The 21,991-nt window shown below is 41.3% G+C and overlaps 1 protein-coding gene across 2 annotated transcripts in view; it reads left to right on the top strand.

The window, feature by feature from the left end:
- BEND4 (BEN domain containing 4) overlaps positions 1-21,459 on the top strand; it is a 41,276-nt gene extending 19,817 nt beyond the window's left edge. The window contains exons 3-5 of one of the 2 annotated variants that reach the window (XM_055246540.2): positions 6,767-6,858; positions 12,130-12,299; positions 14,685-21,459. In XM_055246540.2, coding sequence (XP_055102515.1) covers positions 6,767-6,858; positions 12,130-12,299; positions 14,685-14,694 — 272 coding nt within the window. In that variant the 3' untranslated portion in view covers positions 14,695-21,459. Of the gene's footprint in view, positions 1-6,766; positions 6,859-12,129; positions 12,371-14,684 lie in introns of both variants that reach the window. The other variant, XM_055246539.2, reaches the window with a different exon arrangement.
- Positions 21,460-21,991: the final 532 nt, after the last annotated feature.

The raw sequence follows: 21,991 nt of genomic DNA, 5'->3' as shown, positions 1-21,991 counted from the left end.
AAAATTAGTGGGGCATGGTAGCGGACGCCTGTAATCCCAGCTACTTGAGAGGCTGAGGCAAGAGAATCTCTTGAACCCGGGAGGCGGAGGTTGCAGTGAGCCGAGGTCACACCATTGCACTCCAGCTTCGGCAACAGCACTGAAACTCCATCTCAGTAAGTAAATAAATAAATAATAAAATGAAAAATTCCTAATTTGTACGAGGAGGCAGTTGGCTGTGAAGGCCTCTGGGGGCAACAGCAGCTCCTCAACGATCCCCTGACCTCTTGCTGCTGAAAGCCAAGACTCACTCTCCCTTCCCTTGGGGGCCAAGGGAGTGGTGTGGTGGCCTGGACTCCACACAGCTACACCTGCAGCACTGGCCGCTCACCCCACCCGTGAAGGCCAGTCCTCACTCAGAAACTCCACAGTCCCCCACAGAACCTGAGGTTAACAGAACAGAGGGACACGAGGACAGGAGGTTTTCCACAATTTCCTTTTCAGTGCCCATGCATCTCCAGGCAGGCAGTGTGGTGTAGCTATGGGTCAGGATCATAAATTTCACTCCCACTTTTCTAGACGCACCTATCTCCATTTTCCAGATTGACTTTTTTTTTTTTTTCACAGAAAATATTTCACTTGATTCCACAGCTTCCCTGTGTAAATCTAGGCATCTATCCAGAGAGCCCCCAGTCAAGAGTGATGTTCCATATCCTTTGCAGCAGGCCTTGGCTGGGGGTGCTTCAAGGTCCCTGCCTTGTAGGACCAGGAGTGGGAGGATGGGAGGACATTTGGTGAAGGGAGGCACTCAGAACACCTGGGGCAGTTTTGGCTATTTTTTTTTAAACAATTGACCAAATATGAGCCTTGTCTTCAGTCTTCAGTCCTTAGCCTGTGCCCAGGTATCAATGTACAGGACCCATTTGCCTTAAATAGAGCCACCTGTGGCCAGTAAATATGCGTAACACTGCATTTCCTTCCAACCTGTGTGCATCCACCGGCTTGGGTCATAGCTTAGCACTGCTGCCTAAATGTGCATGGAAAGAAAGAAAGAGCTAGCCTGTAAGCCCTTCCAGGACTGTCCCCTCCACATTGAAGTAATAGCAAGGAAGGGGAGACAACAGTGATGTAGACATTTTTCAAACAACTTTTAAATTAGTATAAAACTATTGTACCCACTGTAAACACTTTTTACAATTGGGTTTTTAAAAGGTCTTAACTACCCTAATCCCACAACTAAAATGTAATCATTGTTAACTATTATCATTAACTGTTTGGCTTATATTCTTTCCTATCTCTTTTCTATGCACATAATTATATTTAACATGGTCGAGGTCATGGTGAACAGTTTTATATGCTGCCTTGTAAACATTTTGGGACTTCATGTAAATTTATTTTATTTTATTTTATATATTTTAAGTTCCGGGATACATGTGCAGGATGTGCAGGTTTGTTACATAGGTAAACGTGCCATCGTGGTTTGCTGAACCTGTCAACCTATCACGTACGCAGTAAGCCCAGCCTGCATTAGCTGTTTTCCCTGATGCTCTCCCCCACTGCCCTCCCCTCCCCAGTAGGCCCCAGTGTGTGTTGTTTCCCTCCATGTGTCCACGTATTCTCATTGTTTAGCTCACACTTATGAGTGAGAACATGCAGTGTTTGGTTTTCTGTTCCTGCATTAGTTTGCTGAGGATAATGGCTTCCAGCTCCATCCATGTCCTTGCAAAGGCCATGATCTCGTTTCCTTTTTATGGCTGCACAGTATTCTATGGTGTTTGTGTACCACATTTTCTGTATCCGGTCTATCATTGATGGGCATGTGGGTTGATTCCATGTCTTTGCTATTGTGAATAGTGCTGCAGTGAACATACGTGTGCATGTATCTTTGTAATAGAATGATTTATATTCCTTTGGATGTATACCCAGTAATGAGATTGCTGGGTCAAATGGTATTTTTCGTTCTAGGTCTTTGAGGAATTGCCAGATTGTCTTCCATAATGGTTGAACTAATTTACATTCCCACCAACAGTGTAAAAACATTTCTATTTCTCCACAGCCTTGCCAGTATCTGTTGTTTCTTGACTTTTTAATAATTGCCATTCTGACTAGCATGAGATGGTATCTCGTTGTGGTTTTTTTTTTTTTTTTTTTGAGATGGAGTCTTGCTCTGTCGCCCAGACTGGCAGACTGGAGTGCAGTGGTGCGATCTCGGCTCACTGCAAGCTCCGCCTCCCGGGTTCATGCCGTTCTCTTGCCTCTGCCTCCCGTGTAGCTGGGACCATAGGCATCCGACACCACGCCTGGCTAAGTTTTTGTATTTTTAGTAGAGATGGGGTTTTACCGTGTTAGCCGGGATGGTCTCGATCTCTTGACCTCGTGATCCGCCCACCTCGGCCTCCCAAAGTGCTGGGATTACAGGCGTGAGCCACCGCGCCTGGCCTCATTGTGGTTTTGATTTGCATTTCTCTAATGATCAGTGTTGTTGAACTTTTTTTCATATGTTTGTTGGCCACATAAATGTCTTCTTTTGAGAAGTGTCTGTTCATGTCCTTTGCCCACTTTTTAATGGGGTTGTTTGTTTTTCTCTTAAGAATTTGTTTAAGTTCCTTGTAGATTCTGGATATTAGACCTTTGTCAGATGGATAGATTGCAGAAATTTTCTCCCATTCTGTAGATTGTCTGTTGACTCTGACGATAGTTTCTTTTGCTGTGCAGAAGCTTTTACTTGGATCCTATTTGTCAATTTTTGCTTTTGTTACAATTGCTTTTGACATTTTCATCATGAAATCTTTGCTCGTGCCTATGTCCTGAATGGTATTGCCTAGATTTTCTTATAAAATTTTTATAGTTTTGGGTTTTACATTTAAGTCTTTCGTCCATCCTGAGTTAATTTAAGTCTTTAATCCACCTTGAGTTAATTTTTGTATAAGGTATAAGGAAGGGGTATAGTTTCAATTTTCTGCATATGGCTAGCCAGTTCTCCTAGGATTCCCTATCCTTTTCCCATTGTTTGTTCTTGTCAGGTTTGTTGAAGATCAGGTGGTTGTAGATGTGCATGCAGTCTTATTTCTGAGTTCTCTGTTCTGTTTCGTTGGTCTATGTGTCTGTTTTTGTACCAGTAGCATGCTGTTTTGCCTACTGTAGCCTCCAGTTGTCTTCTTTTTGCTTAGATTGTTTTGGCTATATGGGCTCTTTTTTTTGTTTCACAAGAATTTGAAAGTAGTTTTTTCTAATTCTGTGAAGAATGTCATGGTAGGTTAATGGGAATAGTATTGAATCTATAAATCACTTTGGGCAGTGTGGCCATTTTCATGATATTGATTCTTCCTATCCATGAGCATGGAATAGTTTTTCCGTTTGTTTGTGTGCTCTCTGGTTTTCTTAAGCAGTGGTTTGTAGTTCTCCTTGAAGAGGTCTTTCGCTTCCCTTGTTAGTTGTTTTCCTCGGTATTTTATTCTCTTTGTGGCAATTGTGAATGGGAGTTCACTCATGCTTTGGCTCTCTGTTTGTCTATTATTGGTGTATAGGAATGCTTGTTTGATTTTTGCACATTGATTTTGTGTCCTGAGACTTTGCTGAAGTTTCTTATCAGCTTAAGAAGCTTTTGGGCTGAGACAATGGGATTTTCTAGATATAGGATTATGTTATCTGCAAATAGGGACAGTTTGGCTTCCTCTCTTCCTATTTGAATGCGCTTTTTTTTTCTTTTTTTGGGAGATAGAGTCTCACTCTGTCGCCCAGGTTGGAGTGCAGTGGCACAATCTTGGCTCACTGCAAGCTCCGCCTCCCAGGTTCACGCCATTCTGCTGTCTCAGCCTCCCGAGTAGCTGGGACTACAGGTGCCCGCCACCACGCCCGGCTGATTTTTTTTTATTTTTTATTTTTAGTAGAGACGGGGTTTCATCCCAAAGTGCTGGGATTACAGGCATGAGCCGCCACACCCGGGCTTGAATACCCCCCTTTTATTTCTTTCTCTTGCCTGATGGCCCTGGCCAGAGCTTTCTTTTTTTTTCTTTTTTCTCCTTTTTTTTTTTTGAGACGGAGTCTTGCTCTGTCGCCCAGGCTGGAGTGCAGTGGCGCAACCTTGGCTCACTGCAAGCTCTGCCTCCTGGGTCATGCCATTCTTCTGCCTCAGCCTCCCGAGTAGCTGGGACTACAGGCGCCTGCCAGCACACCTGGCTAATTTTTTGTGTTTTTTAATAGAGACGGGGTTTCACCGTGTTAGCCGGGATGGTCTTGATCTCCTGACCTCGTAATCGGCCTGCCTCGGCCTCCCAAAGTGCTGGGATAACAGGCATGAGCCACTCTGCGCCAGGCCCAGAACTTTCAATACTGTGTTGAATAGGAGTGGTGAGAGAGGACATCCTTGTTTCGTGCCAGTTTTCAAGGGGAACGCTTCCAGCTTTTGCACATTCAGTATAATATTGGCTGTAAATTTGTCGTGAATGACTCATTATAAAAAATTTTTCATATACATCTTTTTGTTTGTGTGTTTTAGAGAGCGAGTGTTGCTTTGTTGCCCAGGCTGGAGTGCAGTGGCACAGTCATGGCTTGTTGCAGCCCTGAAATGCTGGACTCAAGTGATCTTCCTAGCTTACTCTGGGTAGCTGGGATTACAGGCAAAGATCATGACACCCAGCTAATGGTTTGATTTTTTTGTAAAGATATGTTCTTGCTGTGTTTCCGAGGCTGGTCTCTCAATCTCCTGGGCTCAAGCGATCCTCCCACCTTTGCCTCCCAAATTTTGGGATTACAGGCATGAGCCACCGTGCCTGGCAACATCTTAATGACTCTAAAATATGGGTGAGGGATCAAAAAAAGTTCATTCAAATTCTGATCAGTCAATGAGTCTTTACAATTTCTCTAAAACTTCCAAGCAAAATCCAAGGTAGTACCTTGCACATGTCACTTGACAAAGCAGTGACATATGTACCCTTGCATTTTATTCTAAACATAAACTGTGAAGAACGGAATGCTGCTTTGGAGCCTCATACTCAGCCCTGTGTAGAAAAGATTCATAAGTAGAAAGTAAATGAAGTCCCCAAGGTCACACAGTCAGTGAAAAACCCGGAACTAAAATGCAGACCTGTTTCCTGTCTCCATTTGTTTCTCGAGACTTAGGGTTTTTTCCAGCAATTAATGCTCAGTGTCAGGAGACACATCCTTCCTCATTGTGGCATCAGTAAAAAGGGTTGGACTTCTAAGAAGCTGGTGAAATTAGGGCCATTTGACAGGTTTTATTAAACTTTGGTTTAATAACAGGCCTACTTCTGATACACATGTGACTTATTTTGGTTGCTTCTTCAATTTGGAGAATATATCCATATAACTGTTCACAAGTGGCCACAGCCCAGGTCTGTAAGGATGATGACTACTTAAGAAAATACTTTTTTGGCAAGAAGAAAAATTTTCTAACCTACTCCTACTTCCCGTTATTCAAATTCTTCAAAAGGATGTTGAAGTAGTTCTTGATTTATTATGTTACATTGTGATGTCACCTAAAAAATCCAAAACTATTATATTAGCACTGCATAAAATGATAATTCCTGTTTGCTGTCTTAAAAAAATGGGTGAGAAAAACGAAATTTAGAAAGCTTGGTGGTGATACTTTAAAATCAGGGCTTAGGTTAAATATTTATTATTTTCTCGAACATGACAAGAACATCTTAAGAAAACACACAGCTAAGAAATACAGTGGCAGCAATTCATATAAATTAGGTTAGTAACTAAACTACCAAGACCTTTAAAGGCAATTAGTTACTACTCCTGAAAGGACTGTAACGTAAATCTTCAGATGTAGGCATTATTTATGTAGTGGCACAAAAAAAGTCATGCTCTATGTTGGGTTAATATCTGTTCACTTTTATTGTGATTATTCAATGAGTCTGTAAGACTAAGCCTCAAAAAATAGTGTAATAGTTAGTGAAATATATAACCAAAGGGATCAAATCAATTGAGCTTCTTTTTGGGACACTTAGGGAAGGACTGTGTGGCCAAGTGTGTATGCATTGAGAAGCAAGTCTAACTATATGGAATTCTGCTTACTGAAGAACTAGGAATGAATCCATCCTTAGAAACACTTACATTATTGATTAATAATTAGCAAAACCTTAGTTTTCAGTACCTTAATTTTAAAAAGCATCATTGGGTGCTACTGCTGCAACCTGAGTCAAATAAGTCGAGACATGTCTCTTCTGTGAGTTCTTTGTGATCATGATTGTTGACCCAAATTCATCTTGGAGTAAGTTTGACTTGGAAGTTCTCAGTGAATTGTGCTGAGCCTAAAAATTCTTTCCAAACTATAGCATCTGTTCTGTATTTACAAACTGAAATAACTACGGATGTCAAATGAAAGAAGATTCTATTTCCTTTAGAAAAAATATTTTTTTTTTTAGAAGTTTGCATCAAAAATCTTTTTAGAGGCCGGGTGCGGTGGCTCACGCCTGTGAACCCAGCACTTTGAGAGGCCAAAGCAGGAGGATCACTTGAGGCCAGGAGCTCAAGACCGTCCTGGGCAACATAGCAAGACCCTATCTCTGCAAAAAAATTAACATAATTAGCTGGGTGCAGTGGTGCGCACCTGTAGTCCCAGCTACTGGGGAGGCTGAAGTGGGAGAATCACTTGAGCCCAGGAGTTCAAGGTTGCAGTAGGCTGAGATCACTGTACTGCACTCCAGTATGGGTGCCAGTAAGACCTCTGTTTAAAAAAAAAAAAAAAAAATTTAAAAAATTTATTTTCATGTTACGGGATAGCCAATGTGTAATTGTTACCATTTCTTCCACCCAGTGCCCTGCCAGACCGTTTTAGATTACTTGAAGACAGTTCTGCAGCACCACAACCAACTCCTGATACCACAGCCAGCTGACCAGCCGACTGAGGTAGGTCTCTAGTAAAAAGGTGAATGTTCCATTTGGAATTCCCTTAAGATGAAGTCTCTTGATTAACTTATCAGTGTATAACAGACTGGCTAGCAAAATAGTTTTTGACGGAGGTTTATGGGTCTGTTACCTGTAAGTATGTAATTTGTGGAGAAAGATCACACATGTATTTAACTACAGAGATTCAGCTTCGTGTACTGAGTGGAGAAAGACAGATAATGACAATTTAAATAGCATGGGCAATTTTTCCACCATTCTGTTTGTACAGAGATGCCTGAAGTGAGAGATACCAACTTGTCATTCCCTCAGACAGAGCCTGTGTTCCACATGCCCCTCACTCTGGGCACCTCACACACTGGGCACGATTCTCCTGTATGTAGATAGGCATTTTCCAGATGTCGGGGCCCCTGGACATGGGTTATTTTTTTCACCTGGACTTAAAGGGAAGAAACCGCAATCTCTCCCAATTTGTAGAAGAAATGGTGTGTTTTAATAGTAATAAAGATGGTACATACTTCTAAGATGTTCAAGGCTCAGTTTTGAATATATGACTTTCATATGAGACTTGAGAACCATGGACAGTCCCCATGAGACTCCCCTGGGGAAGCTCTCAGGTTTCCCCCAGCCTAAAAATAAGCCTTCCTTGGATTCTTCTTCTCTTCTGCCGTCATTGCCCTCCTTTCTACTTCCATCTCCTTCCAGGCTCCCAAAGTATCCTGGGTCAGCACCTTCATTCTACACTACAGCACATCTTGCTTCTTGAAAGTTGGGCCCAGGTCTCATCTCTAGTGTCATAGAAGACACTCAATTCATGATTGCTGAATGGTGACCTCATTTTTTTCTAATGATTAAACATTTGAAAAGCTGGTCTATATTCATTATCTTCTCTCTTTTAATTTCCATTTGCTCTTCCACCCTGTAATCTGGCTTCATTTCCACCGCTACCAGAGTTTTCTGCAAGAGACCCCTGGTGACTCTCCAGTTGTCTGGTCCAGTGACCCATCTTCCACTCTGGTCACCCCAGGCTCTCACCTCTCCTCCTCCGTGCTCTCTCTTGTCCTTAGCCTTAGTGTCAGTACTTTCTCCTGGTTCCTTGCCCCTCTTCCTATGACGCCTTCGTGAGTTTTTCCATCTGCTGTTCTCCAGAGTTCATGCTTTGTCTTTTTCTCTCACTCTCTACTGCCTTTTCTCATCAGTTATGTTTCCTATTTATTTGTTTGTTTATTTTTGAGACAAGGTCTCGCTTTCTTGCCCAGGCTTGAGTATAGTGGCGTGATCATGGCTCACTGCATCTTCGACCTCCCAGGCTCAGGTGATCCTCCCACCTCAACCCGCAAATAGCCGAGACTACAGGTGTGCACCACCACATCCAGCTAACTTTTAGTTTTTAAAGAGACAGGGTGTCACTATGTTGCCCAGGCTGGTCTAGAACTCCTGAGCTCAAGGGATTCTCCTGCCTCAGGCTCCCAAAGTGTTGGGATTACAGGCATGAGCTTGTGCCCAGTTATGTTTCTTATAACATTCACTACATGTGTGTTAACAAGTCCCACATGCATACCTAGAGCACCAGTCCCTGTGGCTTCATTGTAGACCATCATGCCAACTGTCTGGCCCACAGTGGTTTGCCCATACGTCGCTTGATCTCACCACACCTATTCTGAATACCCATCTGCAATTCCTCCTGTTTTCAATAAAGGCCCCACCAACCCCAGGCAGAAGTTTCTGACACATCACTGACTCCCTCATTTCCTAAGTCTAAGAATTCTACAGCCATGTTGAACTCTCTCTCCTTTCCTAGGTTGAGTCTCTCACCTGACTATTGTAGCAGCTTCTTTCTTCTCTATTCTCCACACTGGAAAGTTATTTGTTTGTTTGTTTTTTCTGAGTTATAGATCCAAAGTAAATGTATGCTTAAAATCCTTTGCTCCCTAGAATTAAATCCATATTTCCTAACTTGACATTACTGTCATACAAAAAGCACAGCTGAAAAGCCCACTTCCTCCAGGAAGCTCTCCCTGACTGCCACACCCCTGCTTTGTGCCTGTGTGGCACAAAGCAGTCAAATTCAGAGCTAGTTACCTTACTTAATAGTAAATGTACACCTATGTCTTCCATTTGATGATGACTCTTAAGTAACCCATTAATTAAGGGTGATTTTTTTTTTTTTTCAGTGACTCAATAGGTCAATGTTTAATAACCTGTGGGTGGTTAATTGAAGAAAATATACAACCAGAATTCTACAAAAATGAAAAGATAGGGGAAATATCTACATAGGACTGGTTAAACTTTATGACTCATCATCATTATGACTCTTTATATTGTCATTTCAGGCACACGAGCATTTTCTCGTTTTTACTGTTTATCATATTTTACTTATATTAACTATGCTAAAACAGGTTTATAAATCTCATCCATAACCCGGAGAGCATTCTGAATTGTGCTTTGGGCTATAAATTACTTTCTCTTTCTTTCCCTTTTTCTTGATGAAAATTACCTCCAAATGGTATTCCTGCGTTTTATGAGACCAACATTTTATGTAGAGCTGCTGCATTCAGTGGATTTTTTCAAAGGTTTTGAGAAAGCTCCTTTCCTGGACTGTCAGCTGCCAGATCATTAGTCCATCCCATCTTGAAATAGACCATTTTCAAGGGCACAGCAAAGCATCGCTTACAGGGTGAACTCTGAACTTGAGAATGGCATCCCCAGCCCCATCCCTTTGAGTTGTGAGCCCTTGGAAATGGATTTGACCTCCTTGGTAAGATAGAGCTGTAATCCTGGCTTACCAGGTAAACTCACTCTCCTGAGCAAAACAGCTTTTAAAAATTATATGGTGTTAAATAAACAGCTTAAAAAGCAGCTAGACAGTCTTTTCTAAGGCTGACGAATATTTACAGGGACCATAATTAAGAGGATGGTGGAAGTCTCATTTTTTAAATTAAGGGTGGTAGAAGTCTCCTATTTAGTGGCTCCTCGTCTATGCTGCTCTCCCTAAAGTTCTTTAACTTTGTGAATTTATATTCAGTGGTTAAAAAAAAGTAAGAATTCTTCAATGTAGCCACCATTACTGGGTGTCTGCTGTGTGCCAGCCACAGAGGCCCGTGTTCTACTGCGTCAGCCATTCAGCAAATGTTTATTGCACCTGCATTGTGTCAGGCGCTGTACTCCACCCTGAGAGTCTGGCATTGAATAAACAGGTAACAGTCCCAGCCCTCATAAGTTTTTCTTCTAGTGGGAGACGGCTGGTCTCCTCACCACAAACCACCAAGCTGGGATTATCATCTGTATTTTAACACAAAGGAGCGAAGTTTAGAAAAGTCACCTGCCCAAGGCTGAACCCAGAGCCCAGCTGTGGAATAGACCTAGTACCTCCACCTGTGAGGAGAAAGGACGGAAGTGTGCAGAGTGCTTGGGGCAGGTGCTTCGGGCTGGTCATCAGTTGCTCAATAAATGGTGACAGTTACTAAGCTTAAGCTTCCTCCACAAAAGTGCTGGTGACACAGTGAGTGGTTTTGAGTCAGCCAGCCCCTGGATTTCACCCACCCTCCCGGCCCACCCAGCCTCCCTGAGGGCTGGGGATCAACCATTCAGAGCCCTTAGGAGCCCATTCCTCTTAGTGCTTGGGAAGCAATGGATTTATTTTCCCTGCTGCCGCTTTCCTCCCAGCCGTAGCCTCTGTTGCTCATTTCTGTGAAAGACACCACTCTTTGAACTGGGGATCATCTTGCTTCCTCAGTCTCCCGGCCCATGGAATTGGTTGCCTAGCCCTCTCAGTTCGACAGCTTTCACTCCCACCTCTCTCTGCCCTGCACAGACTTGATTCAGACCTCCGTCTCTCACCTCCTGCCATGAAACAGCAACCGGAGCTGAAGGACTTTTTGGGAGCTCTGGGCCCCTGCCCATCTTTTGACTGTCTCTTATACACAGGGTCCACCACTGTACCCAGCCGAGGCTTGGCTCGTGCTCCCAAATAGTCACATCTTGTACTCAGGATAATTCAGTTCCTTTCAGTTGTACAGATGGGAAAACTTTGGTCCAACAACTTGAAGTAACTTGCCGCAAGTTAGTCTAATAAGACACAGAACCAAGATTCAATTCAAAGCCAGCCTGACTAAATTCAGAGCACAAACTAGGTGCCTCAGTTGCCTTCCTTAGGAAAGGAAACCACATCACGCTGTTGCTGGTTGAGGAGAGTATGAATGCTGCCGTGATGAGTCTCCACGCGCAGAACTCAGTGCTGGTTTCCTAGCCGCTTCGGGCTGCCTCCCTCTTGTTGGTTCCTATGCCATTTCCCCTTCTCAGTGTTTAACTAAACAGAGCACTCTTTGAAATAAAACCCTATCAGATCCAAATGGTGCCAAATTTATAACCTGTAGTAAATTTGCTGAGTTGTAAAATGAATGAGTTTTCCCTTCTTTGTTTTGTACACCTTAATTACTGGGGAAGGAGTACGTTAAAACTAAGATCATGGGTTAATTAATTTGTCCTGGACTGTAGAATTTTATGGACAACCAGAACTAAAGTAATGGCTGTGTAGGTGCAATTGATTAAACATGGCTTATAAATGTTACGGAAATTCCCGTAATTAGTCCCACTGCAGCTATTTAGCCCGGGAATTTTATAGCAGACATAAATTATGAAGGTGAAAAGTAAGAAAAATTTTGAGTTGACATAGTGGCATTTGCAGAAGCTGTAATTTGAAGAAACCTGTTTTGCATTATTATTAGTGATTTTTTTTCAGTTTCCACAATTCTCCCTCCTTAAAATTTGCTTTTTAATGTTTCTGTTGTAATGCAGTGACTACCAGGTGTTGTGTGCGTTAAACACAAGTAAAACCTTATTAAAATAGATCACCAGCATCATTTCTAAAAGTACTTAAAAGTAACCAAAGAATGAAGAGACCTGTTTGATCACACACTTCAAAGTTTTGCATGTTTTAATAGATGGAAAAGGAAAGTTACAGGTTAGATTTAAATAGTGGTTCCCTGTCATTGGATCTTGACACATTTTAACCTACCTGTTAAAATGTAAGTTATAAATAGCTCCCCTTTCAAAGGTGTTCATTATACCTCATTGGCTCTTGTTACAGAAAATGCAAATGTAATTTGAAAAGTGCCCCTTCTGAGTCTGAGCAATTACTTGCGCACTTCAATACCTGGTTCATTGTCAGCATAGCCACTTGGTTAAAAAGCATGTTTGCCTTTGAAATGGAGATCACTTCTGCTTCTGGCTGGCTGGCTTGGTGGGTAATGAGAAAATATTTCGCTTTTCCAGGGAAGCAAGCAGCTGTTGAACAACTATCCTGTCTACATAACGAGCAAACAGTGGGATGAGGCTGTAAATTCTTCAAAGAAAGATGGGAGACGGCTCCTTCGATACCTCATCAGATTTGTTTTCACAACCGATGAGCTTAAGTACTCATGCGGCCTTGGGAAAAGGAAAAGGTCAGTGCAGTCAGGAGAGACAGGTCCCGAAAGACGCCCTCTGGATCCAGTTAAAGTAACATGCCTCCGAGGTACTGCATCCTTCCGCTCAGTGTCACCATCTGTGATCTCATTTCACCGCATTGGCTGTGGCTCTCCCCGTACAAGTGTTCAGCCTTCTGTATTTTGATTTCTTTCTGCTGAGAACGTCTAGGCTTCATGTGGCCCATCTACTCAGTCTTGAGAAGCTCTTTTAAAAACCTCCGTTTGCCTTAGCGTTGTTGTTCTCACTTAGTGGTACATAAGCATCGCATAGCACCTCATGTTTCACGCTTCAAATTCAAATTTTCTTTGCTGCCAGAGAAGGCCACCTCCAGCAAAACTGGAGCATAGGCACAGAAGAAGGGAAGGCGTGGAAATTTTTTTTAATGGGTAAAATGTTACCTCATTTCCAGTTCTAGTTTGTGTCCGCTTCTAATACCTTCTCAAGAATACTTGGCCCAACTCCTTAAATTTGTTTAGGATTAATTCTCCTTAATGCTAAAATACACCTTGCCCAGTAAAACATTTTTCTTTTGGTTAAAAAAAAAAAGTTTCTATTAAATGTACTGCGGAGATAATATGACTTCAGCAGTATTAATAGCTGATTACTTTGCAGTTGATCTGCACTATTGTAGGCCAGGCAGAGGGGTGGGAAGGAGGAATCAGGAGGTATGCAGTTGATTCAGCAAGTGCAAATACAGACCTAGACAAATAGAAGTGGTATGGTGCCAACAAAACATTATTCACACCTGAAAAATCCATATCAGAAAGCTCAATATTAACCTATACAGTTCAGTGGCAGTTTTATTGGCTGGAAAGACTTAATATTGATTTACTCAAATAGGGATAAAAATTTTTCCTGGTGAGGAAATCACAATAAAAAAAAAAAACCTGGATTATCACTGCTAAGGCCCTGCTTATTGGAAAGAAAACCCTACTTCTGCACTCCCTCCTAAGATGCCCACAGTGATTCTGGACATTATGTGCCTAGGATGCATATGTAGTTTTTGTTAGCAGCTGAGATTCCCTAGGCCTATCCCCAGACATTCTGATTCAGAAGGGATGGGGCAGGCATGCGTGGTTCCTAGATCAAGACAACCTTAGGGGCTTATGCACATATGGCCCACGATTCAGGAAGCCACCTGAGATGAAAATGCCTGTATTTACTAGGCACAAGTGCTCCAGCACACCTCCTATTAGTTGGTCTGAATATTCCACTTAACTCAGAGTGACTAGGTGGTAGAAATTTCCAGGGTCTGTCCCGCCAAACTAGCCATAGTTTTCTGTATTCCCTGCCATCATCTGAGATGATGGAGTTACTCACCAAGAGGCAGTGTTGAGCTTGGGGGCTTGACTGAGTGCCCTGTCTGTGTGTACTCAAGGGAGTTGCCTTTAGGCTTATAAAGGAGCCAAATAAGGGGTTTCATCGCTGTATCATTTTCCAGAAATTCTTACTCAACATTTTACATTTCTATAGCAAGTCAGTAGAACTGATGGATTAAAATACATCCCAGAGAACTAGTGCTGCTGTTCTGGAAACACTGCAGGAGCCACTGTCAAACTGACGCCTGATGCAATCCAGGCTGCCTAACCAGAGACTGCCATCTCCAGCTCATTTTTCACTTAGGGCCACAACGCGTGGACCTCCCTCCAACTTTTGGTTGGGGAATACGTAGGCAAGATATGGTGATTGTCTGTGTTGGAGGCAGCTGAAACAGTTCACTCTTCTGGGCATGTTAATTGATTTTTGGTAAAATTAAATATTTAGAGGAGATAGCATGTAAAAAAATTTGCCAGCCCATGTATAGAAATGACATTTTCAGAAATAAGTATAGCTAATCACACAACATTCTAAGAACATGGGTACCTTTTCTGAACTAACACTTAGGCACCTCCTCAGTCATTAAGACTGTTATTTTATTGTACTCCATCTTCAGATTAGTAGCTGGTTAAAGAATACCATGCTAATGGTATTTGCTGTGCTTCTGGAGATAGTAACATTCTCAAAATGTGAGCAGGTAACAACTTGGGTTTTGAAATCTACTCCTTGACTTACACCAGACATGATGCATCCCATATCTTGCAAATCGAATTTACCTTTTATTTCAACAGCAAATGTTCCTTAGAGGGATTACCCTCTTACTGATGCAATTTTTTTTCTTTTTACTTCTGCACATGAGAAGAAAATTTGTATGGAATAAATTGGGTCTAATGAGTGACATCATCATGGCATTGCATTGGATTTCCCATAAAGCTTTTCTTATAGAGCTTCTGTTAAAGTTTAAGCAGCCTGCCCTATCATCTTCTGCAAAAACCAGCTGTTTTTTTCTCTCTCTCTTTTTGATGTTGTGTATATTCCTGCAGAATTCATTAGGATGCATTGTACCTCCAACCCCGATTGGTGGATGCCCTCGGAGGAGCAGATAAACAAAGTATTCAGCGACGCTGTCGGTCACGCCCGACAGGGGCGGGCGGTGGGGACTTTCCTGCACAACGGTGGCTCATTTTATGAAGGGATCGATCACCAGGCTTCTCAGGATGAAGTCTTCAATAAAAGTTCCCAGGATGGATCTGGGGATTAGTGGACAGAATCTTGCTGTTGTAGCAGCTGGTCCTCTCAAGAGTTGCAATTGTGAATGTCCTGTTCCTGTCACCTGAGAGTCCAAAGCATGTCATTCTGCCATACTCTACACATTCTCAGCTGCCACAGTACCCAAATAGAAATCCATTTTAGGTTTGTTTGGGAAGTCTGTGGCACCTACAGCAGAGTTTTGGAATATTATATTATAAAAAGAAAAAACTACATCTGATTTTTAAATGATTACTAGCTAGATGGTGAGGGTGAAAAAATAGGTGAGCTCCCGTTTACCTTTCTGAAATCTTCAAGCTCTGCTACCTGGGCAGAGATAGTCCCCAAGGTAGGCTGGGGTAGTGTTTCCCCATGGGAGAAGGTGGAGACATGGAGTTGTGTTAAGGGACAAGAAGCAAACATTCTCTTAATTCAAATAAGTTGTCTTTATGTTTTCCAAAGACTTGACTTCATATTTCTCGGCAAAGACATAGGATAGATGACATCATATACCATTTTGACATTAATAGTGTCTATTACTAAAAGGAAACCAGAGAACAGAGGCAACATCTACAGACAGTGATTAATTACAGGTCAGCTGTTTTTCTGTTGTTTAAAAACCACTGTGTTGATCAAGAAGGCACTATTTGATCTTTGGAGTTTACAAACAGTAGTCATTTTTCATTGTTAGTCAAGAAACATCCAAAGATCCAAAACCATTTTCAAATGCTCAGTTTTGTAGGTTAATAAATCCGTAGTTTCCGTAGCCTTAAATCAGGCTTTGTTGACACAATGCCAAAGTGAAAATTTAAAGCAATTAGTTGTTTGGTGCACTGAAGACCAAACAAGTGGTGTGACTGTTGGTATTCGCTGAATTGACTAGATGTTCTGGCATTGTATACACACAGCTTCAAGGCCATTCTGACAACTATGCAATGGGCTTGTCAGTAATTGCTCTGAAATTTGAGGGTCTTTCTCTGCTGAGTTGATCTTTAGAATTTGTATGAAACTTGTCTCCCATTGTCCTTGATGAAAACGTTTCATCCCCTCCGTGCCTCCTTTTCCCCAGTGTTCTCCTTAGCTATGGCTAAGTCAGCACTGTGCCGCTCCCACCCACTATCCCCTGGTTAATTTGTTGAAATTAGTGAAATTAATTTCATATGTGAAATTAGTGGTATCTTTGGAACCTTCCCATATTGGCAAATGCTATAGAGGTGCATTTCTGAGGGCTTCCTGTTTGGACTCAGGAGAGGCTTTCTTTACCAAACTAGTCCAGATTACTACATTCTTTATAGAGCAAAGGGCTAAATGGACAGCGTTTATTGAAGGCTACTAATGTCATCTACAGACATGACCAAGGGTTTTGAAAATGGTTGGAGATTCAGGTTAATGAGCATCCACTGATAAAGGGTTTTTGGGTTATTTTTGTCAACATAAACTCATAAGTTGTCCTTTAGATTTAATATTTAGTTTGCATTCACTATATACAAAGTCCTAGAAACAGGTCTTTCTGTAGCTTTTGTTTATTAGCTTTTTTGTATTACTAGAATTCATCCATTGAAAAGTTTAATGTTTATGGAGATGGTCATCTGTCAGATCTGCTCAATGATGTAGTGGGAACTAATACTTCAATCCTGTTTTGAGAAAATTAACTAAAATTTGTGAGATCTATTCAATGGTATAGGGAGAACTAATATTCAATCCTATTTGGGGCAAATTAGCTAAAATTTGGAAGTAAAAGAATGATATGGGCAAATGCCATGTTCTTACGGCAACCACGAGACCAGTATCTTTGGCTATCCAAGGAAGAAAGATACCTCTTAAAGCATTTTTAGAGGTCCGAGAAGTCAGTGTCTGTCTTATAAGATTCTTTGACAACGTGACATCTTTGCTAGAAGAAAAACACCACGATAGCCTCATCTGTTTTTCCATCTTACCTTACTTTTTCATTGGCCTTAAGTTGTCCTTACTGCTGAATACATAGTTCTGTTTTTCTAAAGCAACAATATTTGATCACTGCTTTTAAGAAAAACAGACTAGCCTTTCTTGTTTTTCTGGAAGTTTGAGGGTCCTGAATATTTCTTCATATCCAAATATCTTGGAGCCCTGTCATGCTGGTCTTCGCTGAGGCTGATGAGAGCACTTTCTGCACCCCTGCTCCATGGCCGTACATGACAGCACACCTGCACCACTGCTGCAAGGGCAGGGGACAGCAGCCTGTGATTTAGCTGTCACTGTTACCTCCTGAGAGGGCTGCTGTCCCAGGTTTGCACACCACCTTTGTTCCAAAGTTACACATGGTCTCTTCCTCCCTCGCACCCATTCCAGGTTAATCATTTCTCTATCAGCTGTTTCTCCATCAACAAATTCTGAATGTTGAGACTAATCTTTTGCACAAGGCTGACGGACTCCATACTCAGCATCACACAGCCAATTCTAACTCCTCTCCTGGGTCTAGGACCTACGACTTTCGCCTGAGTGAGATGTTCCTACGACTTTTGCCCCTGAGTGAGATTTTCCACTGTACTTCTACTGTTTGTGTAACTGCTGGGTTCCTTTAGCCAAGCCTAGCGTCTGACGCAGGTACTAGCAGCCACTGAGGCTATGATACAGCATCATTGTGGGCACTGCTGGCTCCTCTCCTTGGGACGTATCCACGCTACCACTTGAGCTTCTCGGTGGTTGTTTGCATGGTCTCCTCTTCTTTCAATCAGGACCTACAAAGGATGTTCATTTGTGTTTTGTTAAGGCCCATTGGGCCTCTGTGTAGCCAGGTTAAAAGCTCACCCACTAAGATCGGATGCTGTCATTGCTCTGTGAGCCTTTCAGTTGAAATCCTTGGAGATTTGAAGGTGTTGTTTATTATTTTGATTTGATTTTCTGCCTCTTTATCTGGCAAATGGACAGATTGCTCTCACAGGAAACTTAGTCATGTCAGCTTTTAGAGTCCTTGAGTCATGTTAGCATTGGTGATGTAAAATGGATTGAGTTAAAACAGCTTAGGATGCAGCTGTGCCCCCACTTAGTTGGTGAGAGGAGGAGGTCACGGGGCTGGCTTGGCAACAGAGACTAAATGTGGCTTTTTTGTCAATGACTAGGTGTGGTCCATAAGCAGAAGAGCCATACCTACAAAAAGTGACAAGTGTCCTGTGTTGCCCAAATTAAAATCTCGTTACAAAGATCATGCCGGCTTTTCAGTGAGCTGAGGCCCCAAGCTCAGTTCCAGCCCGGCTCATGATGACCCTCGAATGGTATTTATTGGATAGTGTAGGCCAGGAGCCTGTGGAGGGGACCAGTATTTTGCAAGCAGTTACTAAAGTCACATTTCTCACTGACTCTTGACGGTGCATTGTTCAAAATCTCACGGCTTAACCTTAGTGTTCAATGCTTTCATGAAAAACTGTAACCATTTCAATTTTACAAGTACTTTCTCATTTTACTTGAACATTTTACAAGTACTTTCCGTATTTACTTGAAAATATTTCCTCTAGCCCTTGAATCCAGGCATCACTTTTTTGGTTTTCCTCGTTCCACCACAGCATTTAGGTGACCGTTACCATTTATGTTTCATTAAGCTTCACTAGGAATGTAAGGATAATATTAGGGCATTTGCAGAAAATTGTTATTACCTCCTTTAGTAGGGGATTCGAGGCATATATGTAGCTACTTCACAGCTGTAGAGTTAGTGGGTGATTGTATTCTGCATTGTTCCTTATTCCTTTGGCAGTGACAGACACATTGACATAAGAGATTCCTTCAGGATTATAAGGAGAGATAAATTATTAACCATTTTTTATTTGATCCAGCTACTCCATGTCCCATCAACTAGTGGTAACTGATGTTGATAGGATTTTTTTTAAGTCCAGTAACTATTCTTGCAATATCAGATGTTTACCCCAAATTAGGCAATAACCCAGACTTCGAATCTATAGGTTTATGATTCCTACATTCCCCTGCCGCTCTCAATGGCTCGTTGCCTCCCTTCTGTTGCTCTCAGAAAACAGATGGAGATCAGGTAAAGATGAAACGTGCACTATATGTTCAGAAAAGCAAACATCCACTGTCCTCACTTAGATTCCATCCTTCAATTTATGCTCTAGAACCTAAACCTAATACCCATTGACTACCTCCTGAGTTTCTTAGGATTCAATTATTTTTAAAAATCTCATCCATGGATAATAGCTTCAATTTTAGAAAAGATTTAAATGTATAACTTTCCTCATTCAGTGCTATGTCATTTCACAGTACAGATCTGCGTTAATTTTTGACAGCTCATATATACAGATTTTTAGAAATGTAATAGAAAATGATTTCGCACATATGGTGCAAGTCTTGCTGGTGTATGTTTAATGTGGCAACACGTGCCAAAACTGTTTGGCAAAACATGTCAAATGGAGTGCTTGAGTCAGAACTCTAATGTAAATGTGTCTAAACAGCAGTATGTATCATTATGATGTATTTTTGTAAACATAGTGATGGCTTCTTTCAGTCATGTAAGTACTGGATAAAAATAACCACTTCAGTTAGAGTAATGTAGGAAAATGTCACCCAGCGGATGGATAGTCCTCTGCAAAGTTACATTGTCAGCCAGTGGCACTGGTTCTTTTATTTATGTTGGGGTTTTTGTTTTTTGTTTTTGTTTTGTTTTGTTTTGTTTTTAGAGGAGAGTGAAGAATTGACATCAGACAACATGGAGTGCAAAAATAATAACCCATCAATATTTGCCTTCTAAATGTAAAATGTAAACATTTAACTGATCTGTGTGCACATTAGAGACCCTTCCACACTCCACAATATGTTCAGTTGCAGGCTAACACTGAGAGGTTGAGACTTCCCTCATCTAATGACCAGCTTGGTTAATTTGACTTCTGAAGGCACTAAATTACCAAGTCTTTGCAGTAATGGTGACCAGATTAATTTTCCTCATAACTCTCTATAGCTGTCTGATATAAGGGCTGTGTTTTTACTGAATCACAGATCCTCAAATTACAATGGAAGCACGTCTGCTAGTAAGACTCATTTGAAAACCTGTTTATTCTTGGAATAATTGGGCCAGTACAAGTGGCCAGATGTATCCTGGCCACATTGGAAAACTATTTGGGCCCATTCGGAACCACTTAATGGCAACAACAGTAGTAACTATAGTTAATATCTATCTATTGAGTTATTGTGTGACAGTTACTTGGATAAGTACTTTAATGCGTTCTCATTTTAATCCTCCCAGCTACCCTGTGAGGCTGTTACTGTTCTTATCCCCACTGTATTGATAAGGAAACTGCCCAAGTTACTCAGCTAAGAAGAGGATCGCTTTGGGCATAGGAAGCAGAATGACGAGTTCAGTCTTCCTCCGTAGTTGGAGCACAGTTCTCAAAGCCCATCAACACTTTGGAATGGATTTGTTGTTTTATTTATGCCATCAAGGGAGAGGTGATATTTGTGTATTGCTAAAAACTACTCTAAAGTATGTCGATACTTAAGTAGGAACAAACAAACCATATATCCTCTGGGATCTGCCCAGGTTTCTGTATAAGGCTTGACCTATGTAACATCCTATGATGAAGACCAGAAAACTTTTTTAAAAAGTAGGTAAATTAGAATTAAAATCACGAGTTTGTTCACATTTATCTCATAGGTTCCTAGTGCAAAAACGCAGGGAGATACAAGCAAACATTTGAACTCAGTGAAGTGAGAGTCTTTGGGAACTCCTAGATGTTAGAAATAGCACTGGGACATCAGGTAGCCAACATTCAATTCACTTTTCATGTCTGTGTCTTTGTAGCTTTAGAGCTGATGAGTCTGATTGGTTTGGAAGAGAGAGTTTTAATTTATGATGTCACTGTGAGAACTGTTGTGAAAATTTTGTAAGAAAATACAGTAATCTGTTGATTCTTTCCTGTAGTTTTGGCTTTCACATCCCTTTGGCTGTGTTTAAGTTCAAGAGCATGCCAAGGCCATGAGGGTCCTGGCTTGTGCTTCTTGGGAACAGGGCATGCTAGAGGTGGGTCATGAAGCTTTCAAGGTCACTGGTCCGGCCCGACCCTGCCCAATTTAAGCATCGCCTTTATGTCTCTCCTCTCTGGAACTTCATGTAGCAGCCTAACACCGGGGCCGAGTTGCCTTTACTCTATTTTCTATGATGAATACTTGTGGAGAAACTGTGACAAATCCATTGATCCTGATATTTTTATTGTTGGAGTCTTGTTGATTCTCTATGAATAATTTCTATTTGATTGTACTGTGTAGAGTTAATACCTACTAGGGATATGTTAATAAAACTACAAATGCATAGTGTAATATAGAATAGCAAGATTTTTTTGTGAACAATTTATATAGAAGAGTAAGTTGTTTTTTAAGTGTTAGGCTCATTTCTTTTAGGAACTTAAAATGTTATAAAAGTTTTTTAAACATTCAATATTTTTAATTATAAGAGACATTTGTTACTAGAGCCAGTTATTTCAGGTGTTCTAATTGGAGTGTTGATTTTATTACCTCATATACCTCTAGAATGCCACGTGTTCTGTTGGGGATAAAATTGCACAATAAATGTCAAGTCTCTGTTAAGTGTTTTAACTTGGTTTTTGCATTTTTCCAATTCATTGTAAATACTTTTCTGTTTCTTTGAATACATAACTTTTCTCTCCCTGAAGCTAAGAGTTTTCTGCTTGTCTCTGAACATCAGGAAATGTTATATGCTTAATATCCAAATACAAGATGCTCAGTTTTGTCAGGAAAGTGACCAGAAATCGTCCAGAAATTCATTTGATCTGGTGAATGAAAGGGACAGCCAGTGACGAGCTCAGAGTGACGTGTAGTCCAACAGGATTTTCATACGGTATTTTATACATTCACACATAAAGCACACATGCTTGCTATTCATGGTGCCAGTCCATCAGGAAGAAGAAGAAAACCTATAGCTGCCACCCATGACTTTAAAAAATAAAAACAGATACTGATTATTTATGGTTTTTGAGCAGTGTTCTGCGTACAAAGGCAGAATAGCTGTGGCTGAATAAGGGGACATGGTTGTGGCTTCCTACTTCTAGTTATTACATAAAATATAAATCTGACAATCATTATCAAACAGCATAATTGAGTAACTGTT

Source organism: Symphalangus syndactylus, chromosome 16 (assembly GCF_028878055.3).
Source record: "Symphalangus syndactylus isolate Jambi chromosome 16, NHGRI_mSymSyn1-v2.1_pri, whole genome shotgun sequence".
Taxonomy (NCBI): Eukaryota; Metazoa; Chordata; class Mammalia; order Primates; family Hylobatidae; genus Symphalangus; species Symphalangus syndactylus.
Note: the sequence above shows the minus strand (reverse complement) of the source record. Positions and strands in the feature narration are given on the sequence as shown.